At 39.1% G+C, this 12,559-nt stretch overlaps 1 protein-coding gene across 1 annotated transcript in view; it reads left to right on the top strand.

The window, feature by feature from the left end:
* mtmr10 (myotubularin related protein 10) overlaps window positions 1-12,559 on the top strand; it is a 58,457-nt gene that overhangs the window by 31,189 nt on the left and 14,709 nt on the right. Inside the window, exon 6 of the mRNA XM_017685942.2 lies at window positions 11,842-11,935. Within this exon, the coding sequence (XP_017541431.1) occupies window positions 11,842-11,935 (94 nt within the window). The remainder of the gene's footprint in view (window positions 1-11,841; window positions 11,936-12,559) is intronic.

Raw genomic sequence — 12,559 nt, forward strand, 5'->3', positions numbered from 1 at the left:
GAAAGTTTAAGGATTTTAAAGCAGATTTCCTGCGTGATCAGCTGTGTCTATGAGACTGAGGTACCTGCTTTGACATCATCAAAGACATCAGTTAAAACTTGAAATTCTGAACATTCCGCCATGTGTTCTTATGGGAGGTTTTTCATTTTTAAACTTAATTTTATGAAAAAACTACCAAACCGATCAACTCCAAAACATACATAGCACAAGTCACAGCGCAGAGACCTTCGAAACGCAGTTTGAACAGAGCCTGTACGTCAAGCGGTTTGGGCTGTATTAATCGCAGAAAAGTATGGAAGAAGAATAAGTATGAGAAATAACAATAGAGTGCTTTTTCAAGCTCTCTAAGATGGGCAAACCTGCAGACCTGCTGGAGAATGTTCTGTAGATGGTTCTATATAGCACCCTTTTAAAAAGGGGTCTGTATAGCATCAAAAAGGGTTATTCGGTGGGTACAAGCTTGACATTGTGACCCCTTTTGTGCTGTATAAAGCCCTTTTCAATGGGTGCTTTATAGAACCATGTACAGCACATTCGCCATTAAGCCAAAAAACCCTTTCGCAATGCCAAGAACCCTTTATTTGGAATAATCTTTGCATCTCTGCCTTGTCTGCTTGAGGCTGCTGGGGAGCTATTCAGGTTTGCCGCTTGTGCCGCGTTGCTTTGGTTTAAAATTAGTCAGGACTCAAGAACAGGTGATTCGCCACCATGTCTTTTTCTTTCAGAAAGAGTTCTAGGCTGTTGGAGACTGTGTAGTGTATAGTACGTGCTCTGCTCTTACACATCATGCGAAGCCACGTTATTGTACTCTCTGTGTGTGTGTGTGTGTGTGTGTGTGTGTGTGTGTGTGTGTGTGTGTGTGTGTGTACAGTGGGGTTCAGTAGCCCGCGACCACTCGTGAAATTGCATCTATTTTGCAATCCTCTCTAATTATTTTTTCCATTGAAATTATATTACCAGCATAACAAATTTAATTGTAAAGTAGTGTTTACATGAATTTCATGTACATGAATGTTTGGTTTGTCTTCTTTTTGCTTTAATGATGGTGTGCACTCAAGCTGACATGGATTCAATACGTTTATGCAGAAACCTCAAATCAGTAGATCAGATCCGCCTGAGAGTCGCCTGAACAGTGGAAGTGTTTCAGTGGAAGGAATGAACCAAAGAAATCCGATGTTTTTGTGCAAAGGCCTTAAGGAGGTGAATTTCATTGACCTAGGAACAGTGCAGTGTTCTTCATTGTGATTATCATAACTTTTGGTGCTTTTCAGTTTTTCAAGATTCTAAAAATAAAAGTTGTTGTTTATTTCCAGGTTTAAATGGAAGAAATTCAGGTTTTCAGTGTAGCCTCAAGCTTTTGGACTCCACTGTGTGTGTTTATATGTAGTAGTGGGCATTACATTAGCTCTGTCAGCTGCATCAGCTGCACTTACAAACCTTGGACCAGCTGGTACTAAAGCTTGCGTGACTGTGATATTTTCCAAATTCCAGTCATGTCTGATGGGCAAATATGTGGGACACACGTTTGAGACAGTTGGCTTGAGAATTCTGTACAGCTAAGATCCGCTTCAATTCAAATTTCTTATTCCAGTTTAAATGGTGCAGCGGTTACATTCAAGCACCTGTACAGAGGCCAGAATGTAACTGCTGCTGCATTTAAGGTGGAATGGAAAATTTGAGCAAAAAGCTGCCAAATAAAGAGCCGACTTCAGCGTTGTAGGAATTCAGATGTGACTCAACATTTAGGAGCAAATGTTGACACAGATCCCAAAATAACAAGCCACTGTTGATTTTCAAAAATAGATGTACTTAAGGATCTAAAATGGTTTTATTTGGAAAAATGAAACATACAGTAAAAAGTAGTTGGAACAAAATGTGGTTCCAGGTTTTTCCTTGATGCACTTTGCTTTTAATATTTAGTATTGATTAGCCAGAACACATTCTGAATAATAATATTTTGGAAATGGTTAAATGGGCATACTGACATATGTCAACATAAATAACTTTATGTGTGTGTGTGTGTGTGTGTGTGTGTGTGTGTGTGTCTCCTGTAAATTTACCATTTTAGAGGTTTTCTTCCGACAGCAGCAATATGTAAAGAAACTGAGAGAACAGTTCTGTATTTGTGAGTGTGTAGATATTTGTACATGTGCTTCATTTTGGACCTAACGCACGTGCGTACACACGCCGCATGATTCCTCCGAGTTGGGGATTAGCCTGTAAGAGGATTCAGAGCTCAGCTGATGTGTTTACTCACCGTGGTTTATGGTGCTTCTGTTAGGCCAAAAAGAGAGAAACTGTCAGGCTTTACTTGTCTGCTTTTAGTTTCTACTTTTTGGACCGAAATGTTTGTGAATTAATTTGTTTTAGATTTGTCAACTGCAAATATTTATGCTGTGATTTCTTTCATCATGGCTCAGCTACATAGACAGAATAGTGCAGTAACCTTCATTTGAACTTGTGCGCCGGGCTTTGCAGCAGAAAGGACAACTTTTGTGTTTTCCCCTCTACTCTAAGTTGGAGTGGATTATAGTTAGTCTGCTCACCCGGGCACCCTTCCTTTCATCCTGTTCCTCCATCTGGCTCTCAGTGAGCCTGTAGTGGAGCTGGAATTAGCGCTGTCTGTCTAGGAGGAAAAGCCAGTGTGGGACCAATTTTTCCCTGCTCCACCCAGCTGGCTGGGACACAAACGCTCCCTTGCTTTAATTGAAAAAAGACCAAATCATGAGCTGTTCGGTTGGCTCTGAAGGGCGTCAGTGCAACTCAAGCCTGCTTATTTTGATAATATGAATATATTATAGGTGATAATTTGTTGTCTTTTCAACTAAATGCTGTATCTTCTCAGAATGGTAACTTTATAGAAGGAGCAAAAAACATTCAGTTTAATGTTTGTTAAAGGGCCAATATTGTGGAATTCTTTTTTAAATGAAAGTGTTTGATGTATTTAAATATAAACATTGCAACATATTCATTTTCTAGTCAGTGTGGTGCTTTTATGGAAATTAAGCTACAAAAACAGCCTATTTTAAATTAATTGTCACAAAATCCACACCTTTACATATATCCACCTATTCAACCTATAGCAAGTTTGCTTCTCCCATTCACACTGATGTTTAGTGAGTCGTTCAGCCTGGACTGTATGACAAAAAATAAAAAAGTGTAGGCTTTTGGCCATTTAATATATATTAAAAAAAAGTTTTTATTTCATTTCAAGTAATTTTGGATCATTTATGTTGGCTTCATGAAATGGTCACATGAAATAATGGACAGTTTGTTCTCTCATCCTTTCTACAGCAAAAGCCCTTAAATGGAAAAGGTTTGGTCCACTGTGAAATATATTTGACCGCATATTTCCACTAGAACGTTTTAAAGCTGTCGGTTATAGATAGTCCACTATGCTCTGTTGAGGAATGTGTCTCGACCGTGTCATATCTGTCTTCCATTAGAGTTTTTGCTGAAAGGTGTATTCACACAGGCTTGACATGCAGCCTCTGACTCACGCAGACCCTATAGACCCATCCTGTTGCCTCACAACAGCTGCTGTTGCCTGGAGACGTGGAGCGTTGTGTAAAATGAACTGTACTGTCTGACTCATTGGCTGAAAGAAGCGAGTAACAAACTCCTATTCGTCACTCCTTCAGCGCAGCAGTTTTGATTGGCTCATTCTTCCAGTATGAGTCAGGGCAGGGATGAAAGCGTTCCACAGTATGTGAGGAATGGTTCTGAGTCATCGGGGAGGACATGAGGCACTAGTTTTTTCGAATGTAGGGTTAGATGGTTGTTTACGTGTTCTCGAAGCGGAAAAAAAAAGTGTTTCCCTCAGCAGGGGGAAAAGGAAGCAAGGCAGCGGTGGCTCACATGCTGTATGTGTGGACTAAGCCAGTCAGTGTCCGTTGTATTAATTATTAAGTATTCTACCAACTAAGGTGACAGTTTTAACTGATGAGTGATCAGGGTTTTTAAAACATGCCAAAAAATAAAAAGCTGACTCAACTGGAAAAAAAAAGAAGCTATTTATATTTCTGTGCATATCAGAGGCCACCAGTCAAAACAGCCATTAATTGTAAGTTCATAATTTTTCAGCATCAGAAAGATAAAGAAAATTACACAGAATCCTCAAAAACTAAAAATAATACATCCGTTTTTCTTTGTCCATTTTGACAATTTTTGCCAGAACACACGCTGAATAATATATTTTGGAAATGGTTAAATGGTTACTGACATGTCAACATAAATAACTTTATAAATAAATAACTATAATAACTAATAACCTTTTGCTTATTCATCCAGAAGAGCATTAGTGAGGTCAGACACTGATGTTGGTCTGGCTCACAATGGTGTGTGATGAGGTTGAGGTCAGGGCTCTGTGAGGCCCAGTCAAGTTCTTCCACACCAAACTCACCCAGTCATGACTTTATGGACCTTGCTTTGTGCACTGGGGCTCAGTCATGCTGGAACAGGAAAAGGCCCAAACTGTTCCCGTGAAGATGGAAGCATACAAATGTCCAAAATGTCTTGGTCTGGTGGAGCATTAAGATTTTACTGGAACTAAGGGTTCTAGACCAACCCCTGAAAAACCACCCCATATAATTATCCCTCCTCTACCAAACTTTACAGGTGGCACAGGGCAATCAGGCAGGTAATGTTCTCCTGGCATTCGCCAAACCCTGACTCGTCCATCAGACTGCCAGATAGTGAAGTGTGATTCGTTTCTCCACACGTTTCCATTTTACAATAATACCACTTACAGTTGACAAGGGCAGACCTAGCAGGATGGAAATTTCACAAACTGACTTGTGGCAGAGGTGGCTTCTTATGACTGCCTGGTTTAGTCTCGAAGCTCATCAGTACAACCCTCTACTACCAGTGTTTGTCTATCAATACTGCAAGCCTGTGTGCTTAATTTTATCCACCTGTTGTTAATGGGTTTGGCTGAAACACCTGATCTCAAAAATTAGGAGGGGTGTCCCAGTGCTTTTGTCCACATAGTGTATCTAATCACTTCAGATAGGTCTCATGCATCTCCCTGTGTTTAATGGTCATTTTGTCTGGAAATTAAATAAATGAAAGGTGGTGTCTGACTTTTCACAGTAGAGAAAATGTTTTGAAAAATTTATATTTTTTTAAATATTATATAATATTATAACAAAACTTAATCTCTAAAAAAAAGTAACTTTTTGGTAGAAGGAAATAAAACATTCTTGTTTTCTGTCCTTCAATGGAACAGAAATCCTGATACATAAAATTCCATTATCATACAATTTTAGAACTTTAATGACCGCTGGAATTTTAAATTATGGCAAAAAAAAGTTTAAAGGATAAAAAATGAAGGCACTAGAATACTATTATTATTATTATTATTATTATTATTATTATTATTATTATTATTATTATTATTTTATTTATTTATTTATTTATTTATTTATTTTCTAACTTATCTATCTATCTATCTATCTATCTATATATATATATATATATATATATATATATATATATATATATATATATATATATATATATATATCTCCATCCATCCATCCATTATCTAAGCCGCTTCTTCGTCAGGGTCGCGGGGGGGTGCTGGAGCCTATCCCAGCAGTTTTTATATATATATATATATATATATATATATATATATATATATATACTCAGCAGTCATGGCTGTCCCCAGCCAGCACTAAGCAAGTGAAGGGAAATGAAGAGAAAGAGGACGGAAAGGCGTAGGAGCAGGAAATAAAAAAAGCCAGTAAAAGAAAACTGGCAGAGTTGGACTGACAGATTTCGAGAGACGAGTCTGCCAGCTCCTGAGAAACGTGTGAAGAGAGGAGGAGGGGGCACAGCGTGAAAACAAGAAGAACAAAGGGCCATTGAGGAGGGCGCTCACTTTCTGATCGCTCCGCAAACACAGACGCATTTGTCCTGCAGTTCCATTCCTCAGCTCCTCTGAAGCCTCAGGCACAGAGTGCTGATCTATAGAGGCTACGTGAAGGGCAAGCAGAGTGGCAGCCTGTGCCTATGGCACACACGCAGATGTAGTCAGAAGGCGTGCTGTACACGCAACACATTGGAGCGATTAGGGTGCACTTCAGCTCTCACTGCTCACTCGCTGAGGTGAATTTCAATAACACTGACACAGTTTGACTTTTTAAACTCTGTTTTCTCCCAGTGTTCACTGTCAACCGTTTCCTTCCCTGTACACTTCTGTCATCACGCAATAGCTACCAGATTTGGTCATTTGCTAGTTTACTCTTGCAAGCAAAGTTACATTTAATGGCAGTGCATATCGTCTCATATCTAAGGATGAGAATTTATCAAATTTGATAATTGAATTTTTAAGCCATTAATTAATATTTATAGACCACATGCACACATAGGCTCCACATAGGGCTCTAAAGAGGACATGCCACTCATCAGGTGGACGACAAAAAAGTGACACTAAGCATGTAATACTGTACTATATAAAACCCAGACCACAGATACTCAGCAGGTGGATTCAAATTTACACCAAAATAGGCAGCCTGTCTATAAAATAACAGAAAACAGTTGGATTTTTTGCCATGACTGTTAACTGTAAATACCTAATCTTGTAAAAATATTTAATTAAAAAAAAGAAAAGGTGTAATCGGAATAGTACATGTCCAGTCGGAATAGACTAGGCCACTTAAGTCCATTCGGATAGAAATTTCTGTCCAGTTGAACAAGGTGGGTAATCCTGCAAATAATCACTTAAATAGAAGAATAATAATCATGTGACAATCATGAGGATGTTCCTGCTCGGGAACTTTAAGTACGTTCTGTGCATGTGCGTCATGACATAGCGAAAGTTTGTAACATTCAACATGGCAGAGCAGAAACTGGTCTGCAGAGGAGGCAAACTTTATGCTCTGAGCTTTAAAAGACAGCGGTGGGACGGACGTCCAGCTTATGTGTCTCAGAACGTGAAGTCTTCCTCTTGGCAAGTACATGTAAGGACATTTTCCTGAGTCCGACATCAATTTATAGCAATTAAAAAAGCAAGCACTGCTCACTGCTGCTCATCTGACTCTGACCGGACTCACGTGGTGCTGGTTGTCATGGTAACGTCTACACCAAGTGTGTTTTTTTTTTTTTTTTTTTTTTTTTTTTTTTTTTTTTTTTTTGGATTGGATTACTTGTAGTGTAAACAGAGATTTTTCACCAGATTGTTGACCAGAGTGCATAAACACCCCAGTAAACACCTTAATCTATCAATCTCTCGGAATGTATTCAATCGGATTGGTAAACCTCTTTGCATGTAACGCAACAGACGCACAAAAAGCTTTAAGGTCAGTATTGATGAACTTTGGAAAGAAGATCAGACATCCATGATTAACCTATATTGATCTGTGTAGAGAGAGCAACTAGGCCTAATCAGAGAATTTGTGCTCCCATGAATGAATGCAGAGGGTGGCATTGCGGGAAATTAGGGCTGCAGTTTCTTTTTTGTTACACGTTATTGTCGTATTTAGTATTTGCAGTACTGATATTGCTGTGATATGCAAATGATCTTTCTAACCCATTGCAATGTGTTTTCCCACATATTCTGAACATTCTGACCAGTCAGAGCTCCAGATTAGTTTCTTTGGGTGTTTTGATGAATCAAAGTATTCATGTACTTCAAAAAAGGTCAGGTATTTTTATTAAAATAATGCTGAGTTTTTAACCAGGAGTGTGTTTACATGCACTTAATAAGATAATGTGAAACTCCAGGTCTACATGAGTCTGATTTCTGAAAAATGATGCCACTTTATCTGAAACTATGAACATGTATCATATAGAACATGAAGAATATTTAAGTCCTTCCTTTCGTCAAGCATGTAGATGGTTTCAGCATTGCTCCAAAACTGTTTTGTTGCATCTCGAGGTGATGTTACTTGCTTATTTCCGGTACCGTGCTCTGTTTGCACGTGTGCAGACTGAAGTCTGAAAGAAATCAGAGTAAGAGTTTACATGCACTGAGAAATCTGATTACTGAGCTATTATTTATTATTGAGTGCTTATTTATATATATATATATTTATATATATATATATATATATATATATTTTGAGTGCTCTTACATGCACTCAATAATCCCATTACACCCAGTTTTCTGCAGTTATTAGACCTTACTCCAATCTAATAACTGCAGAAAACTGGTTGTAATGGGATTATTGAGTGCATGTAAAAGCACTCAGTGTCTCCTTATTGGTGCACCAGTTGTTGGTGGGTTTTTTTTTTTTTTTAATATATATTCCAGTGTACATGTGTAGTGTTTGCAGTATGTTGTAATAGCGGTACTATTATTTGGTACATATTGCCCAAGTGAAGCTTTAGATCATGTGTATAAACAGATTCGCTTGTTGAGCTACTTGGACTTGAACTAAACTTCAGACCTCACAGAACACCTTGGTATGAATACCTCTGTAGGTGGTCACGTTTTTTAGTCTGTTAGCCTTTTTTGGAGAGTGTGTGTGTTCTTTGTGCTGGATTGGAATGAGGGTGTAGGGTTTAATCATGCCTCCAGTGTCTGGTGAAGGGGGCCGAACGTAATTACTGCATGCAGCTAAAATGGGGAGCTCCATGTTTTCCTTTGTGACAGATGGAACGAAGCCAAACTGTAATAGTGTGTTATCCTGAAGAAAATTATAGAGCTGTGCAGCAGACACGGACCCACACACACATACACGTGCCCGCACGGTTCCTCTTCGCCTCCGTCCTGCACTGAATGACCGTATTGTGTGATTTTGTACCGTTGCCACCGACACCAAACTCCGCACACGCCATTCTCAGCCACTTTGTCCCCAGAGCAATAGATCGTCTGTACAGAGTTTACTTTCTTTTCCATTATGGAACAGAACTGCCATCCAGCTGAAGGCCTGCTGTCTGCATTAGAGCTGCAGGATATTGACACAATACCAGTATTCCGGTTCTGTTCGACGTTATCGATAATATAGACAATTAAATATGATCAAAGTGACGGCCGAATGAACCTGAAGTGGGCAGCAGTTCACTTAGTGTCGTAGCTCTGTGAGCAGATTATGCTTGTGGGTATATTTTGGGTTTTCCATCTGAATGTACATGACCAAATCGTAAGGCGAATTATTCAGTAACTGCATGAATTCACTTTTTAAAAATTAATTAATTTATTTATTATTTTATTTATTAATTATTTATTTATTTAGGCAAGTTCCCCTCAAATTAATAGAACATGTTTATGGTCACACACATTGCTATGTGCTTACAATTTACTGCTGAAAGCCAAAAATCTTAGTATTATTTTATAAAAATATTTTTTACAGAGCAGATCACTGAAGAGACGCCATCTGTTTATAGTTTATAGCCCAGATTTGGGGGAAAAACGAGTCGACTTTCAGTAGAAAAACAAACTGAGTTCAGCTGCTTTTATTATAAGGGTTTAAAATGACATCACCGTCTATTAGACTGGAGAGAAGGCAGTTACAGCCTCATACGACTCCCAGCTTCTGAATGGAGCTTATGAAATATTAAAGTTCTGAAGACTATAACGAAGTGCGTTTTGGAACCACTGGTGGTCCCAGTGAGTTAAAAAGGTTAAAAGGAAGGAATAAAGCCTGGGAGTATTCTTAAAATAAAGGATCAAGTAGTTACATATTGTTGCTTTCCAAAGAAAAATCTGTCTCTCCATTTCTATTCCATCCCTGTTTTTCTATGTCGTTTGAGCACTGCAGCTGCTCAATTGTGGGGGTTTTTTTGGGGGGGGGGAGGCAGTGATGACATTCACATTGAGCCTAGCACAGTGTTACTTTCAACTGCTGGTAAAAAGAAAACATGCTGGTGTTGACTCTGAAACAGCAGAGCAAAAAATAAACTGTAGCTTAACCTCCATGCCAGTGTTCAAACAAACCAAACTACTCGCAGTGCAAACTGAGGACGTCAGAATGCGTATCACCAGTCATTTGTAAAGATCCCCAAGTTCATTTTCAGCACTAAATCAGTGGAATATTCTGAGCTGTATCAGTTTCTCTTAAGTGAAGTGTTTAGCAGCTACTTCAGAAAACTTCTCACAGCCTCACATACGTTAGGCACTTCATACAACCGGATAATTAGCTTACAGCTCGTTTTGTAAAAAGTACTCAGTTTTCATGTGGAAACCAGTCGTCCTGGAAACCCATTTACGCCTAGCTTATCTAGTGAACTACCACATTTAAAAAAAACATTTAAAAGCTGTTTTAAAGCAGTATTTGAATATGAGGGCTGCAGTAGCTGAATCTAGTTTAGTGACATACAGTGTGCTGCTGCTGGGCTTCAGCCTGGACCAGCTACAGATGGTTGGGTGGTCAAACTAGGTAAATTAATCATTTATCATGTTAACGTGGTTTGACAGCCATATTAAAGATGAATTGATGAATCAGTAATGTGATTGGTCAGGATTCTTTTGACCGTTATTTACATTATTTTACTACTTTACATAAATACATTTATAATACCTGCCAGAACCTATTGGTCAGAGTGCACACCACACACATGTTGTATTTTAGACTTATGCAGTATCAGCATCGCAAAGGCTAATGTCGCATCAACAATCAAGAAACCGTGTACTGTGCTGTGCTGTGTTGTGTTCAACTCCCAGACAGGCAGATTATACTTCAAGAGGAAGCCAGTATGCATGGTTACAAAAAACAGTGTTATATAAATAAATGGATTAATATAGCTGTTCCTTTTTCAGCTGCCATGTTTCGGTCAGATAGTCTCGATTATTACAGAACATGTCAGTGCCCTTGCATTCACCACCGCTGCCAGTTTACAGCGAGTTACTGTAAAATTGTGAAAAGTTCAGATTCAGACACACAGACACACACCTGTGTCACATGTGAAGAAAAAAAGATCGGATTTTGCCACTTTTACCTGCTGTGTGAGCGAAACCCAAGTCAGGCTGAAATATGAAGTGTGCACTGCTGGCCTGTAAATAATCATTTAAAGGTCAGAGGCGTTCAGGGCTTTTTTGGACCATGTCACACGCCTTTACAACTTAATGTGCACAGCCTAAAAATAAAAGGCTGGGCTTGATGTTAAGTTCTGTTAGATGCAATGACAACATTGTACAGATGAAGATGTGATGATTCACTCACTTACTCGGAAGACGCGTCCTGCACAGAGGGCTTCTAGACTGTTAGCCGTCTGCTTTGTTGATCAGCCTGATTCTGCTTGTTGAAAAAGTTGGGGTGCACCTAATTGTTTTCTAAAGAATCGTAATCAGTTAAATCCTTGATGGATCAGAGAATTGAACCCCTAATGCTTAAAGACTTGAGCTGCGATCCCTATTTGCATTTTAGAGCACTATCGAGAATGTCTGTCTGTCTGTCTGTCTGTCTGTCTGTCTGTCTGTCTGTCTGTCTGTCTGTCTGTCTGTCTGTCTGTCTGTCTGTCTGTCTGTCTGTCTGTCTGTCTGTCTGTCTGTCTGTCTGTCTGTCTGTCTGTCTCTTAGTGTCCAAATTGTAGAATTGAATTGCCGGAAAATTTTGAAGACACTACATAATCCACTCTGACTATCGTGGATCATCTACATAAGATGGATATGTGTTGGCCATCATGCCGGTGTTTACAGCTGCACATAATCAGCCTTGCTCATGCAGCTCATGTTGGTTTGTGTGACTGGTGAATAATGATCAGCCCTGTGATGAAAAAATAATTGAATTTATGTATTCATGCATTTTACCGCTATTTCAAGAACTTAATCATTCTCCCCTATATAGCACAGTGGGAATGAGGGGGTAGGGGCTCATTTTGGTCAGTCAGAGTGAGTTTTGCTATTGACACTCTGCTTCTTCCGTCTGAGATCATGTGACTTTTTCTGTGTTTTAGGTCTGCCTCGCCATCGCCCACTACTCTCACCCAGCTGACACCCAACTGCTGTTTGGATTCGAGTACGTTGGCACTCGCTTCTACAGTTCCTCAGGTAATAAGCTCACACAAACACTCCTCACAAGGTTTTGTAACCTTAATAACTTCCCACTAGCGAGCTTCGGTAATACGAAGCTGCCCGTTTTGAATTTATGGTTTTTGTGGTGTCATGAAAAATAACACATTGGGTATATTCACCTTTTCACCCTACAGTAGTTTAGCCCTGCCCGTTAATGATAAAGTTAAGAAGTGCTACAGTCCAGACTGCGATGAGGCACAATGCAGGACAGCCAGTCAGAACAGAAGTCATTTGTCTATATCACAATACATAAAGAACCTGTATACATATCTAAGGAGTGTAAATTCATGTGAAAATGAATTTTGACTGGTTTTGATATATAAGATCACATGAATATCTTATGTGCACCTCAGGAAAAGAATAAAGACTTTAACTTCTAATCCTTAAACTGAAGAAATTAAATGATGAAACTACTCACTCTAAATTCTCTACGACTCCAGAAAGACACTCTACTACTTCACAGGAAGAACTACACAGAAATCATCTGTGAAAGTGCTGTTTCAGGATAGATTTGTTACAGGATCCAGAATAGTGAGATGGATTTTAAAAGCTAATAGAGCTCAGAAATGATTCTCATTTGACCCACCACCGTAAACGACG

This window comes from Pygocentrus nattereri, chromosome 25, assembly GCF_015220715.1.
Source record: "Pygocentrus nattereri isolate fPygNat1 chromosome 25, fPygNat1.pri, whole genome shotgun sequence".
In the NCBI taxonomy this organism is placed as follows: domain Eukaryota; kingdom Metazoa; phylum Chordata; class Actinopteri; order Characiformes; family Serrasalmidae; genus Pygocentrus; species Pygocentrus nattereri.